The sequence below is a fragment of the Rhipicephalus sanguineus genome, chromosome 3 (assembly GCF_013339695.2).
Source record: "Rhipicephalus sanguineus isolate Rsan-2018 chromosome 3, BIME_Rsan_1.4, whole genome shotgun sequence".
Classification (NCBI taxonomy): Eukaryota; Metazoa; Arthropoda; class Arachnida; order Ixodida; family Ixodidae; genus Rhipicephalus; species Rhipicephalus sanguineus.
The window spans coordinates 80,207,353-80,226,196 of record NC_051178.1 but is presented as its reverse complement, the minus strand read 5'-3'; the positions used below and the strand labels follow the sequence as shown (position 1 = coordinate 80,226,196).

The 18,844-nt window shown below is 45.6% G+C and overlaps 1 protein-coding gene across 1 annotated transcript in view; it reads left to right on the top strand.

Moving 5' to 3' along the window:
- LOC119386788 (transmembrane 9 superfamily member 2) overlaps nucleotides 1-18,844 on the top strand; it is a 53,065-nt gene that overhangs the window by 21,306 nt on the left and 12,915 nt on the right. Inside the window, exons 8-13 of the mRNA XM_037654061.1 lie at nucleotides 1,604-1,712; nucleotides 4,980-5,112; nucleotides 6,964-7,025; nucleotides 8,229-8,286; nucleotides 10,789-11,006; nucleotides 18,597-18,748. Of these exons, the coding sequence (XP_037509989.1) occupies nucleotides 1,604-1,712; nucleotides 4,980-5,112; nucleotides 6,964-7,025; nucleotides 8,229-8,286; nucleotides 10,789-11,006; nucleotides 18,597-18,748 (732 nt within the window). The remainder of the gene's footprint in view (nucleotides 1-1,603; nucleotides 1,713-4,979; nucleotides 5,113-6,963; nucleotides 7,026-8,228; nucleotides 8,287-10,788; nucleotides 11,007-18,596; nucleotides 18,749-18,844) is intronic.

Below are 18,844 nucleotides of genomic sequence, written 5' to 3'. Positions count from 1 at the left end.
TACATTGCTTCAATGGGACGAGTGGCGGTGCCGCGAAGGCGTCCGAATAAACGAGCATGTCCGAATTTTCAGCGTCCGAATAAACGGTCGGCGACTGTATTCGAAAAATATTCTAGAAATATTCTAAAAATATTTGATTCGATTCGCACTCACACTTCAATATTCGAATTCACTTCGCATCCAAAATTTTGCTATTCGCACAGCTCTACTTATAACGTAAGTCGCAGGAGTCACGAATATCCGCACTATAAGCGGTACCGCACTATAAACAAAACAACATTTTTGAAAGGTTGCACGTGTGCAAAACATGACCAACAGGCAGGCGCGCGATTTCGACTATCGAGGCATGCAACTGGGACGTAAGTTTGCGTCTGCTTACATTTGAAAATGTTGAACAGTTAGCACCCGCAGACCTGTGGTGCCGACATAACGAACGCGGAAAAAGTGCGCCGTAACAAGAAGTCACCACGGTAACACTGCGCGTGGGCGATGTCGAAAACGGTGGCGACCACGAACCACCACTCGAGTGTTTCACACGCACGCCCGCGCTTTCCTTAAACATGTAAGTCACCCCTTCTAAATGCAACAACTGCAAAATGTTTCATTGACTCAGCACCAAACCGCGACTTCTGTAGTCCGCGGCCACCGACATGGCAGCTAGCGCTCGTTAGGCCTAGCGTGCGCGTTGCAACTTGGCATGCTGTCGCGAGAAGCTTGCCCTAGACAATACGGAGATCGGGCGTAGAAGAGATTGCACTCGCGATTGGGGCATCACGCGTGAAACGAAGTTTCGGTTCGCGGTCGGGGGAACAGCCGCGGCAACTATCCTGAAAAAGTCTTCTAAGCTTGTGAGTCCGCCTGTTGGTGGCAAAGGCGAAAGCTCAATCGTGTCTCAAAGCATTGTTACTTGCGGGGGAATCGAGGTCGCACGCGCGATATCTGCGCTCTACGACGAAGCAACTATTTTCCCGACGGAGACAAACAGCGGTAACGCGCTCTTGATGCGGACGCAGGCGCCCGTTCGTAGCGGAGTGTGCATGTCAAGCGGCCGAAGTAAAGGGGGCAGAGGCTTCTCCGTCGGCCACGCAACCGCTGCCCCCTCCTCACACCACGCACCCGCGCCGGGCTGCTGCTCCCCACCGCCATCCCTTTTTTTTTCTGCCCCTGCTCCTTGTTCGTTCGTTCCTCGTCCCCTCTTCGTTCGTAACGTCATCGCCGCTCTCTCCCCCACCGGCACATCTCCGCTGAGAAGCACGTTTGCTCCTTCGCATCTCTGAGGACGTTTGTAGAGCTTCAGCTGCACGTAAACTCACTCAGACTCGCATTGAGCTGTGAGTCAGAGTCTGAGTGAGTCCGGGTGAGTAAGGTTTTTGTGAGTTTGAGTCCGAGGGAGTCCGGTTGAGCAAAATGTTCGTGAGCCTTAAGTCCGAGTGAGCCCGGATGAAGAAAATTTTGGCGAGTCTGAGTCCGAGTGAGTCCAAAGAGGAATATATATTTCATCAGTGAGTCTGAGTGAGCTCCACACTTTTTTGCTGACCTATGCAAGTAACACTATCTTACCTGTCTGTATCGTAGCCGACTTCTGTCTCTCCTCTCCTTCCAGCATCATGAACAGCCTGATCATAGTGCTTTTCCTGACCGGTATGGTGGCCATGATCCTGCTCCGAACACTTCACAAGGACATTGCCCGCTACAACCAGATGGACTCTGGGGTACGTTGCTCTCTGCTCTTCTCACTGTTGTCTTACTCCGTACTGATAATACTCTATAATGGGTATTTCCATGTCACATGGAACAGTCTCGCACTGCTCATTTGTACTGTTTTGGTTGAAACCAAGCTTTTAAACCTACACCCGGGTGCAGTCATACCGCGAGATACCTAGATGAATGCCACATACCATGTGACGTTCCTTCTGTGAGCATGTTTCACTAGGAACTGTGTGTTCAGTTACATTAAAGGGGCCCTGCAAGACTTTTTCAGCATGGTCAGAAAACGCTGCCGATCGGTAGTCAGGGCTTCTGAGAATACTCGAGCCAAACATTATAGTGCAGCACGCGGCTTGGAATTCACAATCAGTTCTCAAAGTCAGCTAGAAATCGTTCTCTCTTCTCTCACCAAATTATGCTATAAACCCAAATGACCACGCCCCAAAACCCAAAGTCCATGGCCATTGGCTGATCTGAGCATCATGAGCTGCACAGTTACGGCGGCTGCCACGGGATGCCGCCACGTCCTCAAGGTCGTGACACACGCTGATAAAGGGATGCATCTTCTTGCCCCCTTGTCATTGCGCTCCCTGCGTAGCGTTCAGCGCACGCGCTTGTATGAAGGAGAGAAAGCGCTTGAAGCATGCGACAAATCCCTGTAACTCCGCTCATACTTCACGGATTCTAAAAATTTTTGTGGCAGTCAATTTCTGAGGCAATAAACTCTTTTAATGAAGCCATTCGATGATCACTTAAAAAGGTGTTGCGGGGTCCCTTTAAGTAAGCTACAGGGGTGCCTGGTGACTTGTTTTTGCATTTTATTCAGTGCATAATTTGCATGCCAAAGCACTCGCTCTTGTTCTAACTGCACATCTGTAGGGTCTGTCAGTTGCTTTGGTATTTTTTTGCCTCGTGTAGTGCAGCCGTGCTAGGGAAGCTCTGCATTGTTGGTTTCTCGCTTCACGATATGGCATGGACCGATCAGAAGAAATAGGCAGATAGTTCAGCAAAGTGGTGTGTCACGTGAAAGGCACAATAACTGCCAAATCACAGAGGCAGTTTGGCAAAGCACTTTTGCCAAATTGTGTCCGTTGGCACGATGAAGCCTGAGAAAGACCAAATGCGTGTTGCATTCCTCAGGATTATGTTGACTCTGGGAACTTCACTCGCTATAGCTTTTTGAGTTTTTACTTCAGGTGAACAAACATAGAAAAAAATAAAGCTTCAGCTCGGGTGTTCAGGAAGGCTGCTATTTTTCCACAGCCTCCCAACTCTATACTGTTCTTTTTGAAACCTGTGGGAGACCGATTTCTGCCGCGTTTCCGATTGCTGCGTCCTTTGAAAAGTTCGTTTATGCAACAGCTTGGGACATTTGACTCTGCAGCATTGACTCTGCAGCATTCATGCTGAAATGATAAAACGACTACTGCTAGTGTAAATACCGTATTTATTCGAATATAGGTCGACCTTTTTTTCCCAAAAATGTTGCCCATAATCAGCTATCGACCTATATTCGTGACCAAAGAATCTCGACCTATATCAAAGCGACCAAAAGCACCGCACCTATGGCGTTCAACTGCCGCGCCTGCTGTTCTTCAAGCAGTTCCTGCTACATACGCACATTATATACCATAAAATCTGGTATAAAAACCGTACCCGTTCGCCTTTTCCGACTAAGTAACTAAGAAAAAAAAAGTTATTTGTGCAATAGCTGCACACCGCCTTTTCAAAGCCCCCGCGAAATGCAGCCGCTCCGCCATGTTTGCGCTGGAACCCGTGATTTCCCTAGATAGGCCGTGAAGTCCCTAGCCCCCTAGCCGTGCTGCCTGCCGACGCGCAGCCGCACTGGCACTGGCCTAAGCAGCCTAAGGCCTCACTCTTTGTTTGTTGTTTGAGATCTGACGTGACGGTTTGCATTTGCAAATGCGCGGTTGGACGGTGTCACGTCGGTAGAGCTACACAGCTGACTTCAAGCGTCAAGTGATACTTTTTGCCGAGAATTCCAGCAATTGTGCCGCTCAGCGTGAGTTCGACGTAAAAGTTGATTAGGGGTTGGCGGAAGCAGCGGGACCGACTGTTCGCGTGCAATGGATAGCGTCGTGCTTTTCGCGGCCCAGCAACTGGCAGGCATGACGCTCTTGAAAAAGAACTGAGGCTCCGGGCGTCAAGGAGGCCCTGCAGAAGGCCAACAGACCTGGTCGTCATACCGCTAGGTATGACGTCCCGGCTACATTAAGGACCGGGTGGCGAAGAGTTACAAAGAGTGGCTTGAAGGAGGATGCTGCAATGACACCGACGGGACGCCGCGAGAAGGGCTTCCCTCAATGAAGTTGCGACGTGGGTGAAGGACGCGCGGAAAGACTTGCCAGCGGAAATTATCGTGACTGGCTTTAAAAAGTGCTGCATTTCCAACGCAATCGATGGCAGCGAAGTCGACGTCATTTCGGATGCCGAGGATGCCTGCGAAGAATCCGACAACTTTCCTTGCACATCTGACGAACATGACACTCCCGGCAGCGACTAGGGCGCTAAGTTAATTGTAAATAAAGGTGTGCTATGTTTCAATTTTCCTGTTTCTAAAAAAAAAAAAAAAAAAACATGGGTCGACCTATTTTCGAATATTTTTTTTTTTATTTCTCGTAGAGCGCTATAAGTAGGGGTCGACCTATATTCGTGCCCGACCTATTTTCGAATAAATACGGTAAGCTAGAAGTTCGGAAGAAGACGGAAGTTATTGTGTCTCTTTGTTTCTCATGACAAAGCCCTTAACTATTGCTTTCCAACATGGCCTCTGCATTACGACCTGCCATGGCAGCTTAGGGGCTACGGTGCGATGCTGCTAATCTCGAGGTCATAGGTTCTATCTCGGCTGCAATGGCTGCATTTTGGTGGGCATGTATTGCAACAATGCTCTCATGTTGTTAGGCTCAGGTGCACATCAGAACTTCAACTGGTCACGAATAATGCAGGGCCCTTCGACTGCAGAGTGCCTCAATCAGGTTGTGGCTTCTAAAAAGCCCAAGGATTTCATGTGCAGCTTGTGTCACGTTGGTATAATTATTTAAATGTAAAACATTTTGACAGAAATAAGATACGGTAGTATCTTACGCAGCTGTGAAGTTGGATATCTCGCGATGTGTTCTACACGAAATGCCTGCTCTCGTAAATTGTGGCGTTTCCTGCTACTGGGCGTCTCGTGGGTACTGGCCCCCTTGTTCTTATTCTTCTGTGCTGCTCTGACTGAATGCACTTGCGTTTTGTCCTCATCTCAGGACGATGCCCAGGAGGAGTTTGGGTGGAAGTTGGTGCACGGCGACGTCTTCCGCACTCCCCGCAAGGGCATGCTGCTCTCGGTGTTCCTCGGCAGCGGCACGCAGATCTTCTTCATGACCTTCATTACCCTGCGTGAGTGTTGTTGTTGGCTCTGTTTGCTGGCCATCTGGCTATATTAGGTAACCTTAGAAATATCTCGCCAATGTTTGTTTTTGCATATTCAAAACTCCACGCCTTGATTGTAGCCTTTTCTATATTCCCTTTGTGGTCTTTCTTGGCATCACTAACTTTGGGTGCAAACTCTGTAATAGCTTATCAGCTAAGGTGTTGCACTACTAACTGCAAGGGCGTGGGTTCGATTCCCGGCCACAACAGCCGCATTTCAGTGAGGCCGAAATAAACGAACACCCGTTTTTATATTTTGGTGTACGTTAGAGAATTCGAGGGAATGATCGAGGGACGAGTGAATTCTCAGTGCCAGTGTTGCGGAATGGGTGCCTCTATTCCATTCCAGTTCCATTCCAGGGAATTAGAGCTTGCTGCAATTCCATTCCTTTCAATTCCTCGGAATGAAAAAACTTAGCCCATTCCCACTTTGGAAATGGCCGGGCAGTTCAATTCCATTCCTGTAGTTCCTCAACGTAGGAAAGGCATCTTGATAGTTTTATCGAGTTAAGGATGAACGCCCCATAAAGCTGATGTCATCAGATGCATTAAGAACTGCAAAAGTACGCAAAACACGTTACCAAGGTCGACGAATAAAAGATTGGTGACATATCTCGTGCAGTACAACCACCCTACTAATTCCCATAGGGGCAGTTCTCCTGACTCCTGTACTATTTCCATGGTCAGCATTTTTGCACGAATGGTGATGTTTTAATATTGTTCAAGCTTAAATGTGCTAACGCTAAAATGACGACATAGTGCATTTTTATGTTGACAAAAGTAGCGTTCAAGAAGACTAAGCAGTTTTGCCACGCGTCTGGAGCGGTCGTGAATATGGAGAAAACTAAAATTTGGTTAATGGGGAACAAAACCTTCTAGATCTGCTGGTATTAGTTGGAACAGTGCACCGCTCGGTCACCTTGTGCCTTTGCATCGAATACGGAACACTGGGCCGCACTGCTCGTCAGCACTCACGCTTGTCAAGTGCGCCTCACAAATATGGATGGGGTGAGGAGAACTTTCTGTGTTCGACTGTGTGCAGGTATGCAATGTCTTCCTTGTCGCAAAGGTTATTTACGTGTGTCAGGTACTAAACTGCTTGTGAGATAGAGATCAGGTTGTGCATAGAGTATTCGCCACTTTTGTGTGGGGGTATCAATGGGAACCAACGCGCAGGGATAATTGATCCCGCCCCGGAGCAGTGGGAGTGAAGGCTGACTAGCTTCCCCGCTTCCATTCTCATTCCAGTCTGGGCTCTTGAAAATGTGGAATGATTCCAGAGTCATTCCAATTCCGAAGTGGCTACTCCGCAACACTGATTCTCACTGATAGGGCAAGGTTGCCTGACACATGACGTGGCTAAAAGAAGGCAAGAAAAAGGTCCTTGTCCTGCTACAGATGCAAACGAGAATGTGATTATGAGGCTATTTTTGCTTTTGCTGTCACTTGGTCATTCATGATGGTGGCGGCAATGATGGTGATGAGGTTTCAAGGTAGTACATTTTATTTTGGGTGTCGTACAGTCGGAGATAGGCAGTTGCATAGTGCATCGGGCTAGCACAGAAGGTTTGAAGTGCAGGACAAGCTGGTCCATGTTCTTGAGAGAGCAACACCAAGCAGTGATGCAGCAGATGGGAAGAACAAAAAAAAAAGTCCGGAGTTGGTTCGAAACGATGGAGAGACCATAGGATTCTACACAAATGTGCTTTAGCATTTCGTCACTAACATCCATTGCGGCACGCTTGTAGTACAAAAGAAATTGACACACGAGATGGCAGTGTTGCTTGCTTAATTAAGGCCCTTGCTTTGCTCGTGCAGTGTTTGCCTGTCTGGGCTTTCTGTCGCCGGCCAACCGTGGGGCTCTGATGACCTGTGCCATGGTGAGTGAGCCAGTGTTTTAACTTGTCTAGTTGTGCACGTGGATGCCTTGATGTGTAGTGAGCTTGGGTATGTGGCTACTAGTGAGACATTGTAAACTTCAAGACGTGAAGACTGTGAAAAAGATTTCGAGATAAATGAAATCATGAAAATAGGAGGTCACTGATGGCATACGGACCACTTGGAACCTTTCCAAAATAGCAGCAGTAATATTCTCGGATCACTTTTGCATGCCGAAGCACCAGCCCAGCCACATGAGCATTTTTTGGCGAGAGCATTACGGGCGCTGTGCTGAGACTGCTTGCTTGGCATCTCACTCAAGGCATTCGATCATCGATCGTAATGCAAGTGTTCAAGGAGACAGGAGCTGGCTCCAGTCATGCAAAGAAAACAAAGCTCGCACTGCTCATTTCTGTGGTGTAATGAACTTCACGCAGTAGTACATAAACTGATGCAGCAGAAGGAGATGCAAGCATCACACCTTAGGAAGACACACACCTGCGATGTGACATTTAATGTTTCACCATAGCGTAAGTGCGAATCATGACCCACAATCCTGCTGAAAAGCTGCTGGCTGACGTACTTGCTTCGTTAATGTAAAGCGCATCAAATGATCACGCCTACTCAAAAGCACCAATCATCTTGCTGAAGGACATGTTATGTCGCAAAAGTAAAACATACACAAAAGGAAGACATAGACGACAGGGTTGGCTGTGGTATCTTCTGTGTGTGGTTCTCTTGTGTGTGAGATGTCAAGTTGCAGTAACATAACATCCTTTAGCAAGCACCAACTAGACCAAGAAGTGGTTCTCTTGAACCAGTTATCTTGCTCAAGGTCACAATTAATGTGCTGTAAACACATTGATGGATCAGTGACAGTTTCATAAGCGAGGTGGGGAAAATAATTTAATCTCAGCTTACCACTGTTGTGGGAGGGCCCCAACTATGTGGCAATGAGCACCAGAGCATGTGCATGCGACTGGTGATAGATATGTAGCAGGGGAAAGATCTCATACTAACTTGGCTCAGAGTGGCGTCTGGCACGTTTGCTCGCTGCTGTTGCATGAAACGGGAGTGCAAGCACGCGAGTTGTCAAAGCAGTAGGCTCAATTAAAGTGCTCGGTTTGTTTCACAGACCCAAGCATATGTCAACATACCATGAGCTTTGTTTTTGTTTTTCACTTAAATGTCTCCTTCTCCCTCAGGTCCTTTTCGTGTGCCTTGGAACACCAGCTGGATATGTCTCGGCTAGGATCTACAAGTGTGAGTGGTGTACTCATTTTGCCCTTGGCACACATGCATGCTTCTGTACTTAGAGAGTAAAAACTTGTTACTTCAACCCTGATTAATTTGGGAAATAGTGTAACTCGGTCGTCTACACTGGTCTATGCACGCTTATATAATATTTATTGGCATCAAACTTGTTAATTTTGATGCCCCTGGCTGCATGGCGGTTAACTGAGGTGATCCTTGGAGTGCACCAAGTGCAAAGGGACACATATTTGTGGTGCAAAATAAATGAAAATGGCCATGTGACAAATTCCATTGCAGGAGACAAGATGACCAATTTGTGTGTAGGCTGTCTTGAAGTGACACACTTATTGTGGATTGTAAAGTTCCTCCACAGAAATTACCTGCCCCATGCCTGCACTCAAGAACTGAGACTTGTGCATAACAACTGCCGCTCTCCGGCAAGAAAGTCCTTCAAAACCGTAACCACTTGTTATTTGGAGTTTGAAGTATTGAACGAAAACAAATAATCAACAATTTACAATACTTAATTCTCCAAATAGATTTGAATCGAATAGCAACGGCTAGCTAGTGATATGCACTGTAATCACAATGGATTTGTCAGTCAGTCGACACAGATTTTTCAACAAGAGAACATCAATACGCTCGCAGTTCCCCTGTGCATCAGTTTTTCGTGACTCAGTACAGTAGAACCCCGCTGATACGTTTTTGAAGGGACCGTAGGAAATAAACGTAAGAGATGGGAAACGCAAGAGCTGAAAAACAGGAAAAATGACAAAATATTTAGTAGGGATGGGCGAATAGCAAATTATTTGAGGTTCGAAGCGAATCCGAAGCGAATAGTGATTTGGTCGAATAATTTCGAATTGAATAGTTCGAATAGTATATAGCGCATATTATTATGAAAAATGAGCGTTTTTGTCATGACCCTTGCACAATATTTTTAAGAATTGGAACTAGGTATGAGCGAATGTCACTTTTTTGGTTTGAAATGAAGTGGAAGCAACCTTGAATAGTATCAAGATTTGAATAGCAGTTGGGTGCAGGTTAGAAGTGGTACAATATGTTACGATTTAAAAATTACTATACTTAGCGCATATAAGCCCATATAACACGATTTAAACTTTAAAAAAAATGTACACGTAACTTTGAAGTGCGGCTTCGCGGCAGTGCAGATTTCTCCTGTAAAGGTGGTTTCACGGTACAGCAACCTGACGCTGCAGTGAAACCACCTTTACAGGGGGTTATGTGCGGTCAAACATACATATATTCGTTCATTTCAAATACTTCGAAATTTCGAATAATATAAGTTCGTATCGAAGCGAATTCGAATACTGTAATATTCGTTCGAATATTCGAAACACCTGAATATTTGCCTATCCCTAATATTTAGTGGTACAGAATTTTATTTCAATGCTTACGAGCAGCACGAAAATTGGCGCGCTCGGCCACGATCTAGTCGACGGATAGAAACGCAGAGCTGGGGACGGCCTCATCCACAGAAATGTAATCAATGTATGTGATTTCTTTAACACCAACAGCTGTAGGCATGAAAGAACTAAGCACACGCAATCACGACCAGCGCGGCGAGTCCGACCGCGAACTGCGCGCACGACCATGAGAGCTCCAACCAGCTTGAACTCCTCCCGTCCTCCAACAAATAACGATGATGATGAGTCTACGCCAACGTGATGGCAGAAGTGAATGCCAATCTCGAAGGCCTTGCTTTCTTAAGCAATTACGGCATAGACGCCATGTTTGTAAATACAAATCTCAAAGGCTATACTTTTGTCAATAGTAAATGCCAATCTCGAAGGCCTTGCTTTCGCGAGCAATTACGTCATAGACGCCATCTTTGCAGTACGAATCTCGAAGGCAATGCATTTGTTTGCATCAGTCGAAAGATCCTGTTGCTTGCACCTCTCATGCGGCTAATGTTACGGTCAAACCAGGCCAAGCTGCGTGAAAATGCACCAATGACCACTCTCTTCGGTAGTCACTCGGTCGGCTCCGAGTGCACTTCGCGGCGTATCATACGGGAACGGTCTGACAGTTACGACGTAACAGCGGGGTTCCCAATACATTGTATCCTATGGGAGCTATGCCGGGATCGGCGGAAAACGACGTAACAGCCGGGAAAATGCAGCAGTGAGGAACGTAACAGCGGGGTTCTACTGTAACGTGTGCGCAATATGCATTGATGCCATTATTGCTTTTTGCAGGGTATTGCTGCTTTGATCATTGTCACTTGCTTTATATAGTATTGCTTGTTTCCATCATAGTTGTGCTTTTAGGTATTAAATAAAGCGGAGTGCGTTCTTAAACATAGTGTGAGTACTCTTCATTCGCTCTTCCTTTGTTGTCTACACTGCTGGAATCGGCCATGAAACCACGCCAACTCACCCATTCCTTCATCCATCCTTCCTTTATTCTCCCATATATGTTATTAGTTTTCGCCTCTGTACATTGTTGTAAGGATACAAGGTCACCCCGAAATGTCCTTCACTGGTTCAGCCTTTGGCGGGGAGCAGTGGAAGCTGAATGTGCTGCTGACGGCGCTCGTGTGCCCGGGCATCGTGTTCAGCTTGTTCTTCGTCTTGAACCTGTTGCTGTGGGCCAAGGAGAGCTCGGCTGCCGTGCCCTTCACCACGCTGCTCGCGCTGCTGGCTCTCTGGTTCGGCATCTCACTCCCGCTCACCTTCGTGGGTGCCTACTTCGGCTTCAAGCGCAGGGTGAGTGTTAACACCTGCTTCGTTTCCACCTGACATTGCACACTGCACAGTGGCCTCATCATGCAGTTATAACCAGGGCTGGGCAAAGATACTTTGAAATTGTATCGCGATACGATACAAGATACTCAGGCAAAAAGTATTGGAGATACAGATACAAGATACTGCCGCACTAATTGTATTCGATACGATACTTGGCAATTGTATCTTAAGATACTTCGATACATTCTCAAATTGGTTATTATAGATCCATACAATGTAGCAGCAAACGCCTATACACAAAGATGTCTCCTTGAAAATTTCTGAACTGTGACCTATTTAGTTTTACTTGCATGAAATGTCTGTTAGTATCTCAAAAGTTTTGCCCTTCTTGCTCAAAGTACATTAGTTTCCTTCCAAAACAACTTATTGGGGCTTATTTTAGCTTGTTCACAGGACAACTCTTTATACACTTCGCTGACAGCGGTTCTTGCTTGTCATTTTTGTAATTGATGGGAGTCGCTGCTCAGCTTGCCGACCAGCTAGCGGGTTGCCATGTAATCACAATAACGTCAATAAGAAGCCTTCGCACGACGGCGCAAATACCGGTGGGGACTTTCACCTTGTCCGTAAAAGACAGTTTGCACAATACCATATATCCGGACAGGTGTACAGCAGCAACAACGCTAATAACGACTTTTTTTCTTCCTGGGGGGGGGGGGGGGGGGGGGGGGAGTGGCGCGGGGAACGCATGGTGTATACGGGGCTTGCGACCGTTCGCTAGCGGCCCGGCCGGCACACATGACCGTCTCCGATCCATTTGTTTTTGTTTTCTAAATAAGTATGTTAGTGAGCTACACAGACATGACTGGTCTCAAGCATTTCTTTCGTGAGGAACACGTGGTCACCATGTGCTGAAACATAACCGTGGAACAAGAACTCTATATTTCAATCCGCGTCCAGATTTCACTCGTTATGTACATCCGTATCGTTGTTTCTGGAATCCGGACTCAAAATCCCCTTCAGCAATGACCTATATATGAGATATGTCAAAGGCATCCTTTCAAATGGCAACGTCATTTTGTTCAAACTCTCTCCGACCCCACCATCTTCACTGTCCCCGGGCCTTTGGGGCTAAATTTCGCGACTGCGGCCCGCCGGCGATAAGCTGAGTCTGAGACCCCTGTTGTATATGTAGATGACGTAAACCTGCAATGAATTTCCATGTTCTACTTAGCTGCTGGCGTAAGGGATTCTTTGTTGATATACTCACTAACGTGCAGTTTTTTAGCAATTTTTCTTGAACGAGAGAACATCTGCAACACAGAAATGTCTCAGACGTATTGCGTAGCTGCATGAAGCATCGCAGGACACCGCCGCTATTCGCGCTATTGTCGCTTATAGCTCCCTTTATGTAGCGATTAGTAATAAGAAAAATATTTAAGAAGGCCTAAAACCGGAAAACAAATATAAGTAAAATACAGAGGTGGTTGTTTATCAAACATTCACATTGAATGAGCACTGAAACACGATACAGATGGCGCCCTTAACAGCTATGATCACGAACTATCGTCAACTTACCTGTTGAGACCAGGCCCGTAGCCAAAAATTTTTCGGGGGGGGGGGGGGCATTTGCTGAAAACCTTGACTATTTGAGAAAAACACCTATTTTCATTATTTATTTTTGGTATAACCACCTACTTCACCAAAATTCCGGGGGGGGGGGAGTGGCCCGGGCCACTCCCCCCCAACCAAGCCCTTAGCCGCCTCGCCCCCCGGCTAAGGGCTTGGTTGAGACAATGTGAAATTCAGTGCCTATGGAAAATTTCCTGAAACGGCTCGTTGGGACGCTCATGAGTACAACGGAGCATTCAGTAAAACAACGTTTCTCGAATCTCCTTCCTAACATCTTGGCTCTTCTATTTTTATAATGCAAACTCAATTTCGCTATTTTCTTAAGCGGTAAGTAGAATATTTTGTACTGTATACTCAAGGCACGCCCACATAATAATATATTTGTTTTCAAAATTGCCTTGGCAACGTGTAAATGTGTAAACAGTAGTAGAAATAAAGCAGACAGGAGAATAAAGCAGCAAACTTTTTTTGGGAGCGCGTTACAAAAGACATACTGCAGTGACCAGACCGGAAAAACAGTGCAGAGACCTAGGTAATGTATGTGACGCAAAATTACAGCTAAGAAAGCACTTGTGCCTTGTGCTAATAATCAAATTATGATTTCATAAATTCTTTGAATAAATGCAGATGGAAGTTAGAAATACCGTACGCCAAGATATTTTCTGTTAGGTAAACGCTTGCTCTATTAGATCTAGCATCAGTACCTGTGGTGCTAAAGTTGTTAGAATCTTATTTGCATATAGGTTAATTCATTGCATGCAAGTCAAACTTATATCCTCGAAATCTTTTAAATCGCTAATATGTAAAATCCACGCGACGCAAAGCAACCCCATTCTTGCACGCATTTCGTTACGGATCAAGACGCAAAAGAATCTGCAATAACGACGCTGTAACATCAGAATTTGCGCGATAGACGCCGCACGCAGTGGAGTACGCGGCGCAGGACAGTGGCTATGAGCAAGTGTAGCGGCATTGGAGCAACTAAAAAGAAAAGAAATAGAGAAAACAAAACGTACGTGGGCTGGGCGTGGACGTCCGCGTGCTTGTCTTCCTGATCTACCATCACTGGACGACTCTGGCGTAAAAATAACGTCAGTGCCCTTAGACTTATTCAGATCGCTTAGTGACACCAGTACCAGTTGAGAAGCGGAGTTTGGCCAGCGATTATTGTTTTGCAAGGCTGTGTTGCGATAGAAGTATCTTGTATCTTAAGATACACGATACATTATCGAATGTATCGGAAATACAGATACAGATACTTGTCTTTCGAGACGTATCGCGATACAGATACAAGATAACCAAAGTGTATCTAAGATAGTATCTAAGATACATGTATCTTCGATACTGCCCAGCACTGGTTATAACTAGAGGCCGTATTTTTAGACATTAAGAAAGCTCGTTTTAGGCGCCAAAAATAGGCAGGCAAAACAAAGTTTTAGGCTTCCAAAATCGTAAATATAGGCACAATACATTTGACATAAATTCAAATAATTTCAAACGAAGATGTGCGCGACCTCTATGACAGGAAAAGAAAAATGTTGTCGCTTAAGATGACACAAAGGCGCCAACAGTTGAACATAGCCGTGCAAGTGTGCTTTGTGCCGCACAGTTTGTAGAACACGGTCTCTGCCGTGTTCTGCTCAGCGCGTCAGGTGTCCACTGTCGAATCAACACACTCCTGGGCGTCTTTTCGGCATTAGTGAGAAAGGCAAAGCAGGAGCAGATAGCCAGATCGCTAAATGACGAAAAGGGAGGGATACCTCCTATTGGCCGGGTGGAATCGCGTAGAGCAAATTTCTCCTCTGTCAACAAACCACTGGGGTAGCCGAGGGTAGGGGGAGGGGCGGTGCAACCCCCCCCCCCTTTCCCGAAAATTTTCAGTTTTGCGTAAGTGTATATGCACGCAAGAACATACATAAAGTGTGGTTGAAACCTTCCTGTCCCCCCCGTCAGAAAAAAAATTCTGGTTGCACTACTGCAGTGAACACCTTACACATAAATAACAAACAAAACAAAACCCGCGTGTGCATGACATTTTTCTTTCTTTATTTGCTCTTCACTCTCCTTTCCGCGGTTTCGCATTCGCCAATTTCTCGCACCATATCAGTGGGGCGGCGAATGCTCACCGGTGCGTCCCACTTCACTGCTGCTACCGATTGTTTCCGGGAGTTGTCAGTGTTGCGCGGTAACATGAATAACGGGCTCAAACTGCACCCGGGAGCGAAACTTGAGGCTAAACAGTGCTCATATAAGCACCGATTTAGAAAATAGGCATTTATAGCCATTTGTAAGCATTTAGGCACTAACGCCAAAGATAGGCATTTATAGGCACTGTAAAAACACTATAAAAGCCCTTCTTAACGTCTAATTCATGCTCATATATCAAAGTGGCACGATAGGAGCGCAAGGAACAAAATAGGCATTTGCCTAATATCCGGTCTCTAGTTATAACTAAGGGCCCGTGAATGCTAAGAGATTTCAAGTATGAGTCAAACTTAATGAGAGCAACTTTCTGGGCAAGTTGGTAATCCATTGTATTTCAGTAAAGTTGCACAGAAAAGACACTCATGCACGGTCTGTTCTGCTTCAATATATAAACAGGTTCAGTGCCACAATAAATTTAGTTGAAAGTTTGCACTGGGTGTGTCTTTCTCTCATTTGTTCGTGTCTTTTTCGCGCAAGTGCACTGATGTGAGTCGAACATTCAGAAGCTGTTTGCGATAGCCCTACGCCCATTTTTATGTGTCATTGAAGACTGGCATGTGGTGGTGGTATGCTCGGTATTAAATCAAAGAACAGACTGACTCTTTTTGTTTTTTAAAGCATAATTATCTATGATTATAAGGTGAGCTATGTTGCAAAAGCCTCATGTAAGTAGACAACCTTTATTGCACAGTTTATACTATAGCTAAAAATCAGATTCTTGTTTAAGTCTAGCTGGGAGCTTTGGGGGGGGGGGGGGGGGTACAGCTCCCACGGTGCATATTCACTGTGTTGTAACTGTCACTATGCAGCAGTCAGCAAATGAACTGTTATTACTTTTTACATCGGTCATGAGAACTTGCTCAGTCGGCTACACTATCATTAAGGTAGCGGATTCTCAGATTTACATACATCTGAAGAGGAAGTTTTGAATATGTGTAACAAGCGTCGAAGTTGCGAGTTTTAAATACTTGAGCATTTCTATGCCGACTCAACAAGAGAACTGTGCCTGCCCCTTCATATCAAGGTAATCAAGGTAATTTATAGTAATGGCAGTTGTATTTGAGGAGAACTTGTTCTTGGCCTAGTTGGTGAGATACTGAATGCATAGTTTGCCGCTGAAAAATCGCACACGAAAGAAGATGAGGACGACGACAAGGGCAGCTGTGTCGTCGTCCTTGTCTTCTTTTGTGTGCGTGTTTTCAGCGGCAAACTATGCATTCGGCAGTGATATGTTCCTGAGGTTCTCTGATAGTACATAAGCTTAGAATATGTGAAAATAATTTTGGATAAGCGAAGAAGCATAATAACAAAACTGAAATATTGCCAAGGAATACCTATTCATGTGATGTATTTTAATGCACAAGCTGGGAAGGCACGCAAAGCGTGCTGGTCCCACCAGTGTGGAGGACGAAAATGGTAAAGATGAAGATCTAGTGCATGCTGCTGGTTTGTGGCTGCCTCGTTTGCTGTAACCAGGCCTTTGTAGCTGCAAAACTGTGTTAACTGTGATGTCAATGAAATCACCAGCCGTTAGCAAGCAGATGCTGCTGATCTGTAATCACTTTGTATGTGGTGTGTTGAATTCAACAGCTGTGTTGCATTGCTATGCTTGAGGATGCAGGTTCAATTCCTGGCTGTGGTGGGTGTGTTTTGATGGGGAGAAATCCAAGCACACCCATGTACTTAGGTTTAAAGGGACTTTGCAACACTTTTTCAGCTTGGTCAGGAAATGCTGCCGATCGGTAGTTGAGGCTCCTGAGAACATGCAAGCCAAACATTATAGCGCAGCATGCGGCCTGGAATTTACAATTCATTCTCAAAGTCAGCTAGAAATGGTTCCCTTCTCCGTTTACAAATGATGCCATATACCCACATTACTGCCCCATATACCCACAGTCTATGGCCGTTTGCTGATTTGAGCATTGTAGCTGCTTAGTCACCGTGGTCGCCGCGAAATGCCACCACGTGCCCGCGTGGGCGTGCGTGATCACACCGGAAGTAAAGTGCGCGTTCGAAGGAAAAAAGGTCATGATACATGCATCTTCTTGATGGGACACATCTTCTTGCCCCCTTGTCACCCCCCTCCCTGTGTAGCTTGCAGCGTGCTTGCTGGTACAAAAGGAGAGAAAGTGCGGGTAAAGCGTGCGGCAAATCCCTGTAACTCTGCTCGTACTTGACGGATTCTAAAAAGTTGATTCGTGAGGCAATAAGCTCTTTTAATGAAGCCATTGGACGATTACTTGGAAAAGTGTTGCAGGGTCCCTTTAAGTGCACTTTTAAGAACCCCAGCTGGTCAAATTTAATCTGGAGTACCCTACTATGGCATGCCTCGTCGTCATGTCTTGCCTTTGGGGCATCAAACCACAGAATTCAGCAGGCATTAATTGCCATCTGCATTCCCCTTGCAACCACCAAAGTTGCTAAGAATGCTGGTTATCAAGCATAGGCAATGGCAATTTGATATCAAGGGTAGCTCTAGCCACAGATTTTATCTTGCTATTTTGGGCGTTTTACCCATTTTCAAGGAAGCTCTCGACATACTCGCTACAAGATACTATGGAACGCTGCTATCCTTACTTGCCAGTAATGGTACAAAGTAAGAACCAGTACTCATGCACATGTTTTTATTGGCAAGTGCAGTGACTGCTTGTTGTTTGCTTGAAATGTAATCCGAGCCGCAGCCTGGTGGCATGAAATAAAATGTCACAAGATAGCAGAACAAGCAGATTTTGCACACATGAGCAACATCGCACCTTGGTGTCGATGTGGGGTGAATGAATGAACATTGATCTGTTGTATCTACTTATTGGTTATTCTTTGTATTTTCTTAGTGCACACTCTTTATATGTTTGATAAACCAGGTAGATCACGACTTTGCACATATGATTAGTTTTCTCATGGAAATGTCAGTGCCAATACTCACACAATTTCTTGCTAATTGAGGTTGTCGTTTTGGCTGCTCTACCAAAAGGGATGCCGCTTGTTGGCCACTTGGGATCAGTGGCAAACAAGATAAATAATGAGTCAGCATAGCAATGTGCACAACTGCATTTATGTCAATATTCAATAATCACCTTTAACTTAGGGAAGTGCTGGCAAGTGATACTCAGAAACTTTGAGGACTGCAACAGACTGATATTGATAGTAATCATGTGGCTGTTTGTATGCAGTGAAGAATGGATGACTCAAAATCCGTATGCTCTAAACTGAACTATAGAAGCAGTTTTGTTAGGTCCGTGCTTCAGGTCAGGTTCACTGGTACTGTACAAGTGTGTACTACGATACCTTTCATAGCCCCATGTTGGTGCTGGATGTTAAAACATTACTAATGAATTCAATCAGTGACAGAGAAATTAATCAGTAACTTTACTGAATTGCACATGACCACGGACATGTGTCTATCACTGTGAAACCCTATGTTTCTTAAGTGTTGCAAATATATGTAGAATTGAGTTGATGGTAGTTGCCATCGCTGAAAGTCCTGCTTTGTCTGAGGCATATCGCCCAGCCAATGAGCATCGCGTGTTAAGTGACCTGGACAGTCCTGGACAGTTCGTGCCAACAGATTGAAGGAACTGAGCACAGCGCATTTTTGTCAGTTTCTTTGCCTCTTTGTCTAGTTTTCTTTTCTTTGGCACTGTTTAAAACTTTCCTGGGCCCCAATTCTCTTCGCAAATGAGCGCATAAGTAGTAGGCCTAGATTTAGGTGATGCCCTTGGTGCACCCCAAGTGTGGTGAAAGTACATCGCCCGAGTTTCTTCCGTCTGATGACAGGTGCTGGAGAACCCCGTGCGGACCAATCAGATTCCCCGACAGATCCCCGAGCAGTCCCTGTACACCCAAGTGGTTCCAGCAATCTTCATGGGCGGGATCCTGCCCTTTGGATGCATTTTCATCCAGCTCTTCTTCATCCTCAACTCTATCTGGTACGTAGGCTGTCGTGCAGGTGTTTCTTCCTTTTGCAACAGGTTGTCATGGAAGAAGCTCGGAGCACGCTAATGGGGACAGAGTGTTTGTACATT